We start from the raw sequence: 15836 nt of genomic DNA on the forward strand, positions 1-15836 counted from the left end.
ACTGAAAATCATAGAGCTAAAGGGGAATTCTGAGGGGATAAGAATACACTTCTGTCTCAGAACAAAACGATAGAATAAAAAACATTCAGGTATAATTCAAACATGTTCTGGGTTCGTTCTACCTACTTTTCATTCCTTCACCAGCAATATCACAGACTCAATTCCACATTTGGTTTTGGATATTTTAAATAAATTACAGGATTACCTGCATGTGCTTCTGTTAAACTAGATAAACCATTTAAAACCTCGTGGATTATCTGGAAAAGGGCATCTTCACAAAACGGAAAACATGGTGATTTGTTTAGCCCACGAAAGGTCTATTTTTGAGGAGAGGATGGTTCTTTACAATTTCATATCCACATAAACACCCATACAAAAATAAAGATACAAATCTAAAATACATTTCCAAGCACAGTGATTCATCCAAATGAATTCCACCATCTGTACAAACAGATATTTTATCATCCACATCAATGCTACACTATAACTGTCCTCCAGCAGGTGGTACCACTACACTGTTCTGCATTTGATGACATACAAAACAAAAATGTGGGAAATGAAAACACCAAACTAAAAAGGACTGTCTCAAAACCCCATGATTGTGTGAACCAAAACAAAAAAATATCAACCACTGACTACTGTGGAAGTTATTTGTGGACTATAACTATTGAAGTAAAAGACCAGAAATCTTCAGGTTTTCGTGTATTCCAAATCTGCTGAATTGTGGAACATCCTTTGGCGATGCTGTCCTGTTATTAAAATCATAAATGAGGGACTCCAACAGTTCCTATTAACATTTCTAAACTGAGCTTGGGCCTTTGTGCTGCCTTTGTACCCAGAGGTGATCAGCATCTTAAATGAATGGCTGAAACAAGCTTCACTTCTATAAGGTATTCAAAAAGACACCGACAGTTGCATTAAGGAAAAAAACCTAAATCAGATTTCTCTTCTAGCTTGACTTTAATCAACTTTAATTGATTCCATTATGCATTTACTATGCACTGCCACAGCCGCCCATGTGATGTTTGAAATACATTTGATGAGCGTCGACAACAGGAAGACGCATGCGCAGCGTGACTGTGGCGGTGATTTGAACAGAGGAAGGAAAGGATTTGCTTCCTGTATGTGTGCACCACCCATTATTTGGTCATATGCACGGAGAGGTCTATTCCAAAGATGCTGAGGGAAACTGCTGGCTTGTTGGACACCTCTCCTTTGCTCTTGTTCTGCTTCTGCCATGATGTTTCCTTTTCAACTTTATATTGTGAGGGTGCAGCATGGTCCCATATCAGAAGAAGACATTTCCCTGGGGAGAGAATCATTCCAAAAATTCTGTTGTTTGTGACGCTAGCCACCAACACTGAAATGGCCAGAATCAGCTAATAAATTGTTTCGAGCAACTAAATCTTAACTCTTTTATTTAATAGTGGAAATGTGACAGACCTGAAGAAAGAGCCTGTTGAATAAAGAATGCAATCAAAACATGACAAGAGGCAGGCGGAGATGCTGGCGCAGGCATTGCACCAACAAGAAACAGACTAGTTAACAGGCTAGTTAAAGAGCAGGAAGGAAAAAAAAGCTGGCGAGTTAGAAAAACTTTGGGAGCAGCTCCGTGAGGTGGAGGACAATAAAGGTGGTGGAGAAAAAGCTCATCTAGAAAAAGAAAAGGCCATGTAGATATATATATATATATATATGTATATTTAGAAAAAAAGAAAGCATATCAGGGCGTCATGAATTCTCCCACACTCCAATATTAGAAACTATAAATTACGATAATTGAATCCTTTGATATCGAAGCGCATTGCCTTAAAAAAAAATCATACATCTCATAATTATTAGATACTATCTTGTGATTTCAATAAAAGATCTCGTAATTGCAAAATTTTGATCTCATAATTATGAGAAAAGTTAAAGTAGCCTAGTTCGGTAAAGTTGGAAAGATATTCACAGATTCAGAGGTCCCAGATCAAGCAAAACGTTTTTAAAACAATGTCTCTTTGCAATCGTAGTAATGCAATTATGAGATAGTAACTCATAATTACAAGACAATCTATATACATGTTTTTCTTTTGTGAATGCAATGCGCCTCTGTACTTTGAAGAGGTATTCAACCCTTCTAAATAGCACCAAATGGCAGACGGACAACGTATGAGCTGGTAAACATATAGTGGAGCATTCAGGAGTTAGTGAAGACCAAAAACTGAGCTTCAAGAGAGTGAATATTGGGGTTACATTCATCAGGTGGAAACAATAAATGAATATGTTGATCTATATCTGTCGTCTAGCTGATATATTTGACAGTTGAACTGTACGTATCTGAATAACTTACGCCTGGTCAGAATGCGATATGCTTTTGTTTTAACCACGTTACACATTTGAGTCACAGGAAGTTATTGTCGCAAAGAAACAATATTGCTAAGTCAAAGTATCAGTGTTAGTTAAGGCACTACAAACAGGCGAGAGTGTGCAAAATTTTGGCTTTCTTGTTAAGTCTACAGATCTGTGTGCAGCTACCATGAAATACTGCATTATGCTCAGTCTGTATGTACAGATCTTTAATGATTCAAGATGTGGCGTCTCTTAATGATCCACCGACATCTGAGCTGCAGCTGTTACATAAAATGACTGCTGCTCCCCTTAAACATTAGGAAATGAGTGTGTCTGAATAGATGCATGCGTTTCACAGAACTCTCAAGACGATGTGAATTCATGTTGGGTCTTTTTATTTTCCCAATGGCACAAATGCTTGTTGACAGCACCTGGTGTCAGAAAAGACTTGGGTGCAGTGAATCATCACGCTTACTATTTCTGTCATCTCTAACAAGCAATGAGTGGATGGGGAGAATGGCAGATCTTTTCTTTTGAACAGAAAGGGAAAAACTTGTAGGTGTGTGTGTGTGTATGTGTGTGTGTGTGCGTGTGTGTGTGTGTGTGGGGGGGGCATGGTGAAGTATGGGGCATAAGGCTGAGTAGGCGTGAAAAAGAAGCAGGTGGGAGACACCGGATCTCGTGAAGCTACCTCAATGGTCATAAGGGTTCACTTGTACACATTCTTCATGAGCTCTCTCAGCAGAACGGCAGCTGTGGCTCTCGAGGAACAGACTATTACTGTAGCACTCCAGACCTCTGAGGGCACGGGGTGGGGAAACCATGTAGCATTTGATTTGTTTAATTTAATTATTGGGAGAATGCAAAGACAGAACAGCAAAAGAGTGAATAATCTCACACGGGCCTTTGGAGAGAGTGAATGCTACTAAAATGCTGTAATACTCTGACATTTTATCTGTACTTTTTAATGTTTTGGTGTAATTTATAATCATGATCATCTACTCTCTGTGTCGCTCCTCCACACACACAAACACACACTGAGCAAAGTCATCTTACAGCAGATAGTTAAAGATTACTGGAGTTAACGACAGTTACTGTAATGCAATAAAACCTTTGTGAGTAAAAAGCCAATACTTTATCAATACACACGTTATTTTAATCTGCGTTAATCATCTGAAATACGTATAATCCCTGTAAGAGCCAGTTTGTATTCTTGACAGTTTTTTGTATTTTATGTTTATTGTAAAAGTATGTGTTTTATGCCCTTTAGAATGTTTACCATATAATAGAGGTAATTAGTAAAGGCCTCTATTTGTAAGGTGGGAGGTACTAACAGGGCGGTGAAACACCACTTAGTGCCTCTAGTGGAGAGCAGGGCAAAAAGCCTGCAGTTTCTAACAAAATTGTTACAAAAAAGCTGACAAAAGCTGTCTGCATGTAGTCAAACTGTTTATCTTAGTTTGCCATGTATGTTCAACTTTGGTAAGTTGTTTGTTCTACATTCTTTATAAACTGCATTCAGGAATATTCTGCATTTAACAACATTTTAGATTTGTCTTCAGTGAGATACTTTGCGGTTGTCAACATTAGGCTTCTGTTGCTGCCCTAAAAACATTTAGTTGTATCTAAAATATAGATGAATTCCTGATCTGAGTTGATTCATGTTCTAAATAATAGGTCTATTTACAAAAAGCAATTATTCAATTATGAAAAAAGAGCAGATAAGAGTATCGATAAAGAAGCAAACAGGAGTATCAATAAGAGCAGTAGTATTGCTAAAAAATAAAATACCCATTTCTATTCTACTATGAATTAAATACATTATGATGTTATTTTGTGTTTGCCAATCCTTCCGCACCTCTGACGAATAAAAACCTTTAACTAAGAGGTTTGAGAACCCCTGCTGTAATGTATGAACAGTTCAAAACGAAATTAAAGCTGTGAAATATAAATAAGGTATTCTTTTTTTCCTCACTGTTAATTTGAGCCTATTTCAGTATATTTGAAGTATAATAAAAGATTGGTGCCACCACTAGGTCCCCATCTTTCGTCCCTTAAGGTGTGAAATACACACTGTACTGGCTGACAGTGAAGGAAGACACTGGCTACAGTTGATGATTACCAAGTCACATGCAATTAATGTCCGCTGTGATATCCCGTTTAATGCGTTCTGATAGCTGACCAACACTTCAGATGATATGATTATTCTCTAATTGTCTGAGCTTCATGGGTGTTGACCCTTATTGGTGGTGATGAGGGTGCAGCCATTGGTGGTTAAGTTAAACCTTATTTATCAGGAGGACCGGTTTCAAATTTAGGGATTTAAGGGCAGCTTTAGCTTGGCTAGTAATTATTATGACTTGTAATATTGTCAACTGGCCGTATGAAGGATTTAGGGATGGGAAGGTTGGTCTGTTGGTCCGTCACCCCACCACTTTGGTCCTGACTGAAATGTCTCAACTATTCACTGGATTGCTCGAAAATTTAGATTTAGATTTTGAGTGAAACTCCTCGACAACTGTGGTATGGATTGCAATAATATTTGATGCACACATTCACTTTTTAACTGGTGCCATCATCAAGTCAAAATTGTAATTTGTCCAAAACTTTGATATTATTTATTTTCAAATACAAGCTAAATGAATGACTTTCCTCTCAGCCTCAGCTGCACTGTGTTCATTTTACCATGCTAACATGCTAAAGTGGTGAGCATGGTAAACATACCTGCTAAACATGTTTACCATGTCATTATGAGTGTTAGCAAACTACATTTAGCTGATAGAATTGATAAGTTATATGCTTAAGTAGGCTACAGCCTCACAGAGCTGCTAGCATTGCTGCAGACTATTAAGTATTGTTTATAATTATGTATTCAGATAGAACCATTTATTTAAGTTAATTAAATTAAACTCCAAATACAGTAGTTAAAATACAAGTGCATAAGAAATTGTCGGGGATAACACAACAAAGTCCAAGACTTATTTCCATCGTGGACTCCTGCAATAGTATCATCAATGGGATTCATTTTTGTGGTATTGATTTATTTAATACGATTTCTTTTGTTTGTTGAATTCTTGCATCCAGAAATAGCCCAGCAAAACTATAGCAGGTGGAGATGAATGCTGTATTCAACAAACAGTGTAAAAAGAAAAAAGGCATAGCTAGTTCCGGATCTGAAGAAAAAGTTTTGATAAATCCTGACACACCATGACCTTATGTACTTGTGCTCCTGACAGGGAGCGGTGGGGTGGAGGGGTCTTTTTTGACTTTGGCATTAGCAGACACTCAACAGACAGCAGGAGGAAAGGTAGAGATGCGGTATCTCAGGAGAGAGAGCCATCACAGCGTGCTATAGTCCCTGATGCCAATTACCGCTGTCACCCATCTGCTTTGGGCATGCAGTGAAACGTGGGATAAGTGACCTACTTTGTGACAGTAGTGTGACTGCAGTGCTTCTTCTCTCATAAACAAACCAAGTGCTCCTTCCCTGAGGAAAGGAAGAGAGGGATTCTATCCTATAGGGAAATATACACTGGTCAGTTTTAAAGATTTTTCTATTTGGCCCTTGAGTTTGAGCGGAGTGCACCGTTTTCACAAAGCTCATTCACCCAAACCCCAGTTCTTAGTACATCAATACTGGACAAAGATCCCCACAATTGGAAAAAGGTACATTTTTTCATTTATTTCTACTGGTAGCCATGCACATTTTAGGTTTTAGGAAAGCCTTCTCTATATTTTCTTCTGCCATCACAGTACAATGGGGGTGGATGGAGAGTTGATTGTGGTGTCCACAGCATTACAATTTACTCTAATACATATAACATACTGTCAATAATTTTCATTGGGACGATTTCCTTAGGTGAAAGTAATTTCAGTGAAAGTGAGGTTCGTGGATTATTAAGACATTAACAAGTGGGACATTATATCAGCAAAGGGATGTTGCTGTTCATCTTTTTATGTCAATAAACACAATTTTATTCACCTACATTGAGTTGGGAGCAGAAATTTCAGAGGAGGATATCTCAAAACCTGAGCTGATACAACCCAAACTGCAAGGCTACAGTATACTGCTACAGCAGTGGTTTCCAACCTGGGACACACATCCAAAACGGACACGGAGCACCACTAACATGTATTCAGAGACATATTTCTGGCTACTTAGATGCTTGTTTATTCAAAAAGGAGACGCACTTATGATTTCTGATGACTAGTAGTTCTCTTGAATACCTATGTTGAATACACATGTTGAATACACTTATTGTAAGTCGCTTTGGATAAAAGCTAAATGACTAATGTATTGTAATGTACTTAATGAATGTAAGTGTCACAGGGTGTGGTGGAGGACTCAAATGCAGACATAGCCAGATGTAGTGTGAAACGGGTTTTAATGAGTCAAGACACGACAGGAATCTTACATGGAAAACAGCAGGGAAACCAAGGACGAGATGAGAGACGAGGGTGGAAATCCGGCAGGACAATACAGGGCAGGCAGACTGGGCAACCGGGAAAAGGACGAGCCAAACGGGTGGGTTGACATGGCAATGATCTGGCAAAGTGTGTCTGAGAGGCAGGGATCTATATAGTGGCTTGATCAGAGGAAGGTGCGTGAATAGGTGACGGGAGTTAGGCTGATGAGGAGGGAGTGGCTGGCAGGTAGAGTGTGGAGGGTGTGGAGCTACACACAGACACACACAGACAGACAGACAGACAGACAGACAGACAGACAGACAGACAGACAGACAGACAGACAGACAGACAGACACACACACGGCAAAGCCTAATCGTGACAGTAAGTCCTATATTCACTGTGCTTTTCACTTGTTTGTTCTCCACCAACTCCTGAGAAAAATGTCTGGCTTTTAAGCAGCCAAATGCACAAGTTTTTCACAAGTCCACTCAGTGAAAAGCATGCGTTTTAGTTTTCAACTGAAGAAATAATTCTGAGTAAACTGTAAAATAATGTATATTCTGTTAAACAGGTGTGTTCCCGTGTTTTAACAATTTCTCGGCTAATAGCTCAATGTTCAATGCACTGCATACATGTCTAACTTGGTTCCTGAATTCTGAGCCTAATAACTAATAATAATTACAGAAAAATATAGTTTTGTTACAAAACCTGCAAGTTGCATTCTACACAAATCAATTGATTTACAGCCCAAACAAATGTACAGCAGATTATGTATTTTCAAGTACAACAAAGTTGCAGTAATAGCAGCCTATTAAGTGTAGTTGAAATATAGCCAGTGATGCATGATGTCCAATTTAGTGAATATATGATTAAACGCCATTTTCTCTCAACATAAAATCAATTCTTGAAAATGTTAACAACTGTTTTAGTCCTTAGTTGTTAGGACGTCACCAACAAAATAAAACATTCACCTTCGATCTCTGCTTAGTTCTCTCTGTGACGGAGGTGTGGGAGGTCTCGGTGATGCTTCAGCATGCTGCAGGCTACAGCTGTGAGCACATCTATCTCAGCTGTGTGTTAACTGATCCAAAGCAGGAGCTCTGTCCCTGTTCCCACAATCTATTGAAGGATTTCATGCTTAAGAACAAACAGCATTAATCTTCATGACAAGGAAAGCAGACATACATGATACTTTTATTTGGTCCATGAATGCAGATGTTGTGTGCCTCTCCTCTTTCTCTTTGTCCTCTCACTTGCATTTTTTTGTTTTTCTAAAATATACACCTGCACATAAACACACACACAGACAAATCCTAAGAGATACGCAGGGAATTGATCCGGGCTCTTAGCTCACTGCTTGTTATTGGGTTTTTTCCTCAGCTAGTGTGCCTCAAGGAGGAACATAGTGCGTATTTACAGTGTGTGTGTGTGTGTGTGTGTCTGTGTGTGTGTGTGTGTGTGAGTGTGTAAGTTCAGCAGCGCCATGGTCTGCTCGAGGGGAGAGATGTGGAGAGTGAGTGACTCAGCATAGTGATTCATTTATAATTGGCGGCAGTGTTTCAAGAGCACACACACACACACACACACACACACACACACACACACACACACACACGCACACACACACATATTTCTTAAGGGTGGGTGCCCCTATCAGAGATGACGGGATTGATTGAGTGAGCCAGAATGCTGTCTGCTAAAGAGGCAGAGATGGAGAAAGAGAAAGAAGGGGACAGAGGAGGAGATATCACAGCATGTGGACTGAGAAAGATCAATTGAACTAAACAGAGGCAGGCCAAAGGAGGAGTCGTTGCACTTAAGCGCGCATGGGTTCAACATTATGTTCGAGGCGGTGCTTTATTAGGGGAGGAGGTATGAAAGAAAGGGCTTCCAGTTGGTATAACACATGTTTTTCCCTAGATAATGAACATGAATCTGCACCTGGTGCCATGTGGGGCAGCAGGTCGCCGACTGATGACATTGTGTGAAATGAGTGCATGAATCAACTGCTCTGCTTGTGACAGCAGGAGGCTGCAGTTTATTGGGCAGGAGGAGCTTTGTGAGTCAAACCCCTGGGGAATTACATTTAGATAGATTGGCAGATTTATGATCTCTGATGCACTATATAGCCTTATACATTGAGTGTGGATCCATGAGGGGGAACAAAACGGAATTGGATGAATATAATTAGTTCTGTGACTGCTTTTTGTAATGCCTGAAAATAGATGTTTTGGGTTGAACATGTCTCCAAACAGAACATGCAGCCAATGTTTTCTAAACTGGTGGTTAACATAAATGCTCTCGGCACTCATATCAGTAACGGGTTTTACAAGGGGTTATATGGGCCATGTTTCCGTGGGAGGCAAGCCAGCAGGCTTTGCTTTGACTCTGTAGTCGCCACACATCTTATCCCCCCGTAGGAGATCCAAGAGCCTTTCCAACAACACTGATCTCAAAGAGTGTCAGCTGGTCACTTTCACCGGTCCGCTATGCAGACTGGCTGCTAAAACAGAGGAGCACACTGCTTCGATGGAAAGGTTATAACATGTTTATAGATGGGTCAGCTGGCCCGAGTTGTTAAACAGGTTTGCTCCAGAAATAGGCTTTCTGTCAGCTCATTATTTCAGTTTTTATGAGACACCATATGCTACAAGGACGGATGCTGTAACACAGACTGCAACAAAAAGAAGGCAAGGAAGAATGACGTAATTTCAAATGCAGCTACTGTATAAATTACACTGGCTCTGTCCATGGTGCTGAAGAGAGCCGTTCACATATTCGATGCTGACACATAACCGGGATCATATTATATAATTCTGTCTTTCTTTTTACATTTTTTATTGTGTCCATTTCTAGTAGAAAGTCTATAATGTATAAAATGTCATCATGTTTATTTGTCATGCTTCTTTTTATATACAACAGATGATCAGAATGTATAGATCTATCTTATGTTAGAGTCTATTGTTGAAACACAAAGTCCCACATTAAACATTTTACTGAAGTAATGCCGTGAAAACACAAGTATCGAGGAATCCAAACACTTCTCAAAGCATTATATTGTTTACAGTATTTTCAATATTTAGTATAAAACTACAGCTGTCAGATAAGTGGGTAAAAAGTAAAATATTCAGAAATGTAGTAATGTAGAAGTATAAAGTGACATCAAATAAAGAAATGCTGAGGTAAGTACATGATAATTGTTATGACTCATGCTCTACTTCATGCTCTAAGAAGCACAGAGAAGGAAGTAATCATCCATTATGAAGTTTCCTTTAAACCTTAATACACTTTTATTATATTGTGTGGAGTGAAATATACCCTTTAATGGGGCTATTATATGCTACATGTAATGCTAATGTATCTATTCATTTGAAGAGACACACAATACGTGTCTATGTAATGATCAGATATCCTAAAGAAAAGCCGACGTCTCCGAGCCTCAAACCTGCCTCAGTGAGGGTCCTTCACTTGTGCAATTGCATCTCTCGCCTGCTGATGTCCCTCTTGCTCCTCCACCGCTCGGGGTCCCCTGCCGTACACACGCACACGCACGAGCGCGCACACAAATGCACACAAAACACGCGCGCGCTTCAAACCCGGATGGATGACTTCACCGTTCTGCCTGGGTTTCCTTTATGATCCCGGGATCTCCCACTTCCCTCACCAGACATCAGCCAGCAACACAGGCGAACACAGCTCTCCCTCTCTCACTCACTCGCGCGCCGTCTCTCCCTGCAGCTGCAACACATCCAGAGACCACAAAGAGACCACCACAACAACCGAACCTCAAACCATCCACACCGAGTTACACTCAGTAAGGATCCGAGCAGGAGAAAAATAACAACCGCTGCAGCTTGCACGTAAAAAGGGGAATCTACGGCTTTATTGATAACGTCGCCGAGGACAGACTTTTGTCTACTTCTGTATTTACGCTGGTGATCCTTCTCCGTCGTGCCACAATGTCCGAGGTGCTGCCATACAACGAGGGGAAAATGAACGGCTATGGGGCAGATAGCGAGGTCAACCAGATGTCCTATAGCTGCGGACTGCAGGACACGAGCGCCTTTTTCGCTGGGTCGCAGGCGAAAAGACCCCCAAAGCTTGGACAGATCGGCAGAGCCAAGCGAGGTAAAGGATGGTTAAACAAAGGATTGAGGCATGTTGTCTATAACTGATGCATGGACAGAATTATTTATGTCATCGAAAAACGGGCAAGTTATTTTGGGACGTACCGTGAGTTCTTTGTGATATTGCAATTCACATAATTTATTTTAATTAATATAGTGTTGTATATTAAACTCAGTTTCGATATTTGAAAATTCACTTCAGGCTAAATACTTACGCATGTGTGTGGTTGCCGACCGCATTCAAACTGTTTACCTACATGCACGAGACGTGATCGTCAAGTAAGGACACACCCCATGCTGTGCTCAAAACAATAGGTTATACCTATTGTTTAACGCCTGGCTCGTCGCCATTATCGGGAATGACTTGTTTTGACCAAGTGCGCGTACTCGAGGTCGGGGATTTGCAATAGTGCTTTAGTTAATTAATTAATTAATTCACCTGCAATCACGTTTTCTCTCCTTGCTTTGGTTATTTAGTGCGCCATGTCCCCTCCACTATAGGCCCTAAATAAGAATCCACCGACCTTACAATGAAACACAACGAACTCACTATTGAATGGGATATTATAGAAATGTCATTATTTATTTTTCCCTCCATGCTCTCTATAACCGTCCTCTCCTCTTTTCTCCCAACAGTGGTCATCGAGGACGACCGAATAGACGAGGTCCTGAAGGGGATGACAGACAAGTCTTCACCCGGCGTTTAAACGTGAGCGATGCCTTACAGACTTTTTAATTTTGATCACCGATTTGAAGCACTTGTCGGCTGTGCATGTTCGAGGATTGCAGGAGGAAAAAACGACGGCACGAAGCGAGGATGGTGTGACTGACGAAAGGCAACGGAGAGAGGAAAAAAAGCAAAGACGGGGAGGGGGCAAATGGAGAAGGCTTGAGGAAGAGAAATGTTGAAGAAAGCGGTGAAGAAAGAGAAAGCGATAGGGAGAGAGACTCTGGAAAAGACCAAGATTTATCATGGGATTGCTGGCAATTCTCCAAGCGAATCCCGATTTGAACTACTGCTGCGCAGCAAGATGTTGAGATGGCGGACACCGCTCAACCTCTGCTGACTTTAATGATGGATGAACTTGTCATTACTTCACGACCATCTCTTTTTCCTCTCCAACAGCGCTGTAAGCAACAAAATACTGCAACTGGAGGCTGATGCTAAATCCCAGCCCTATTTCAATAAGTTGTACAGTACAGTAGGTAGGCTAAGCTCTCAGACGACGTCCCCCCCCCCCCCCCCCTCTCCTTTAGGCTTTGCTTTGTTGATTCGGTCAGCGGCGGTGCATTCAAGGGAGCTGTCCTTTCAGCACTGGTCCAATGCATTCCTGTTGCTGCTATCGCTTTTCAAAAGCAGACCAACCAAACTCTCAGCCTGCTAAATAGAGGAGACCCATTGTATGTAAAAACATATATTCGAGGATGGTGCAATGTTAATATTTTCTGTAGTAGAAGCCCTGTTTGCTCTTGGCCTTTAAAAGAGCATTAGGCCACAGAATAAACCTGAACCACAGGCTACATTCTTCTTCTTCTTCTTCTTCTTCTTCTTCTTGCATTACCCATCAGTGGTTAAAGGTGCGGCTTGGCACCTTCATGTAGCTGATTTACACCTGCACATATCTTTTTTTCCTCTATTTTCTTTTTTTTTTTTTTGGTATTTTCAACTGCTCCGATATCTACAGAGGCCAGCACAGATGTGGAGAATATAGTAAATGTAGTAAACAAAAGTCATGAAATTGATGGGAAAAAAAATTATGCTTTCCATAATTTGGGTATTTTAAGTTTGCAAATATTCGTCTTTCGTCTTCTATATGTTTTTTCTCCATCTATTTGCATGAACTTTCACTCCGGTGCCAATGTAGGTGCCACTACTCTTACCCTGGCACGCTTCTTTTTAACAAAAGTCATATTTGTATTTTTATATCTAAATATTTGTTATTTAAATTATATGCTAGTCTATCGTCTTACAATTCATCAACAAAAATATTTCTACTTCAGAGAGGATATACAGAATGAGACTAGGCTTCATGGAGGCGAAGCGAAGATTTTGGTGGACTGGTCTCATTCTATATCACAGGTCGGGCGTTTTTTAAAGACTAACTGAATGTGTCTGGGGTTTTTGCACACATCAATGTTAAACTATTATTAAGAAATCGTATACTGTGACTTGAGCTTCGTTGATGAATTTGTTAGAAAATGGCAGTTTTAGAGTATATTGCACTGTTTACGAGTATCCTCAAATAACGTTGTTATTTGACCGATTTTGGACATTACAGTTTTTGTTTTTTAATTTTGATTATTTTGTACCATTATTTTAAAGAAACTGGATATGGTTTGTCGTGCATGAAACCTTAATATTTTCAATAATGAAACATTGTTTTATGAAGCAAAAAAGCAACACAAATGTCATGACATTCTAAGAATGAGTCATTGTATATTATGATGCCATTTTCACTGTATTTGGTGAACTAATAAATGGTGAAAGAACATGTAAATGTGATTCTTTGGTATGGCTTTTGTCCCAAAACATTTTACTATGCCATTCAACGGAAGCTGAAACCCAATAGGACCAACATCAGAGTGGTCTGGGCTTGTTCTGTGAATAAAAGTCAAGAGGGAAAAAACAACGCAGAACATATCCCCTCAGCACAGCACACTGACAATTTTAAAAATAAAGATAAATAAACTCTTGCTAATAAACAGCATACATGTAGTTTCAGCTTCAAAAAGCATCATCTCATTTTGTTGTAGCCTTTGGGGTCAGTATGACTTCAGTAACATTAAATACTGATCCTTAATTAAAGAGCAGGGAAGGAACAGTGATCCATCTGTTAAGCTGTTAAACAGCTCTGTGCCGGCCTACACTAGTGAATTCATTAAACCACAGACCCCTGGGGGTCCACAACTGGCCACATGATCATCTTTTAAAGTCGACATGTGCAGCGTCCTCATCCAGTAGCTCTCACACAAAGGCTATAACAGGGCTGTAAACACTGGCTTCGGTTGGTACACCAAGAACAAACGACCATGCACACGTTCTGTGGTTTATTACAGTGTTAACATCTATTGTCAACCGACCCACACACAATGGCAGAAACTGGAAATTTCAAACATTTATTGCTTTTTGCTTGCTAGTTTCCACATATGCTCAATTGTAAAAAGATGGTATGAAGGTATAAACTGATTCAGGTCGGTGGAAAACCCACTAACTATGCAGCACAAACTGTACTTATTGGTCTCTGTGACAATATATAAAGATCAGCATCACAGTACTTTGTTATCCTATTTTCTCTGAAACACACATGTGGATGTATCTTTTTATGTTTTTGTTTTGTCAAATCTCAATTTTCTTTTACATATTAGCTGAGTGACTTCACAATCGTTCCAAGAACACCCTGGAATCTGCTAAAGCAGCCCCTGAGGTACAAGTACCATGGCAGGGAATAACTAATTACACCAACAGATCTCAGGTGGAAGAAAAGGTGTACTCTCGAATATCGTACTACACTGTTTGCCAACGGTGTCAGCCAGGAAATTGTGTCAGTTGATATTCCCCCTTTTCCACCTGCGGTACACAAACCTGCACAGCATCGATAACTCAATAGAAATTATTTTCCTGGTAATCCCACAATTTAATTTTCCTGAAAATCATGCTGCAGATATGACAACAAATATTTGAAAAGAAAATGTACAGTATCAGGACGGCTCTATAAAAAGCTACATGTTCTGACAGCAATGCTTTAATACTAATCCTCTCGGGCACTTCACTCTAATAACAGAACATCAACAAAGCGTCATCAATGTAGCCAACCAAATTCCCATCAGAGAGATTATTGACTGTCCTGATGACATGAGCACTGCACTGAATGAACACATAGTGCTATCGATCAGGTTGTTGTTGTGGATGTCGTGTTTGTGTGAGTGTGTGTGTGTGTGTGTCTGTCTACGGTCATGGACAATTACACTTTTCACAGTAATGGGCGGCCCTGGAAGGCCGGAACCGGACTGACACATTTGGGCAGATATTGAATTGTATCAGCTCTGCTCCATGCCTCTCTCCTATCACAAGTGTGACTGTGAACATGTGACTTTAAAAACAAATCAATCAAGTCCTTCTGCCAATATGCTGCAGCATTGCTCTCCCTTCAGTGTTATGCGTTTTAGTTTAAACAAATCCTACAGAATATTCTCAATGTAAAATATGTCCAGACAATAGGCTTAAAGGATAACACTGGTGTTCTTTTATCTTTTAAGTATAAAACTAGAATTATAACTAGAACCACCCCACGGTTGTATGCCTCCACTAACCAGTCAAGTTACAAAATGTCATCACTTCATCATTTTATCCTATTAGTCATTTGTGTGAAACTGTAAAATAATTAGCATATGCATTCTTATTATTATGAGTTATGGCCAATAACATGTTTTGTGAGGTCACAGACACCTTGAACATTGACCACCAGAATCTAATCAAATCATTCAAGTTTGTGCCAAATTTCAAGAAATTCCCTCCAAGCATTCCTGGAATATTGTGTTCACCAGAATGGAACGGACGGACAACATGAAAATGTATCTGGCCACGACTTTGAGAGGCATAACAATGCCCGGAAGAGATCAAAAACAGCAATGAATTAATCCTACAAACAAGTATTGTCTGTGTACCCAAACTGCCTCTGTGCCATCAAGCTCCATGTCCCAAGAATGCTCAAGAATGCAGTTCTGCGTTCACACTGCTATGCTAGTTCACTGTAATTAGAGCTATAGGAAACCTATTCCGCTTTGGTTACAGACCTTTTATTGAGACCAATTTGTTGACAATAATTCAAAGATAAAATGCTCCAGAATTATCCTTTAAATACATTTGCAGGATGTCTGACTTGAACATCCCAGGCAACAACTAATGAGCTACTGCCCTCTGTTGACACGCAAATTAGGTCATTATTTTGCAACTCTCAGGGTCGGAGGTC

At 40.0% G+C, this 15836-nt stretch overlaps 1 protein-coding gene across 1 annotated transcript; it reads left to right on the plus strand.

Moving 5' to 3' along the window:
* Positions 1–10425: 10425 nt before the first annotated feature.
* On the plus strand, positions 10426–13351 carry camk2n2a (calcium/calmodulin-dependent protein kinase II inhibitor 2a). Its single transcript, XM_079173345.1, has 2 exons — positions 10426–10867; positions 11503–13351. Exons 1-2 carry the CDS (start codon positions 10699–10701, stop codon positions 11571–11573), a joined length of 240 nt encoding a protein of 79 aa, XP_079029471.1. The 5' UTR covers positions 10426–10698; the 3' UTR covers positions 11574–13351.
* The last annotated feature ends 2485 nt before the right edge of the window (positions 13352–15836 follow it).

The sequence above is a fragment of the Pholis gunnellus genome (assembly GCF_910591455.1).
Source record: "Pholis gunnellus genome assembly, chromosome: 14".
NCBI classification, from domain to species: Eukaryota; Metazoa; Chordata; class Actinopteri; order Perciformes; family Pholidae; genus Pholis; species Pholis gunnellus.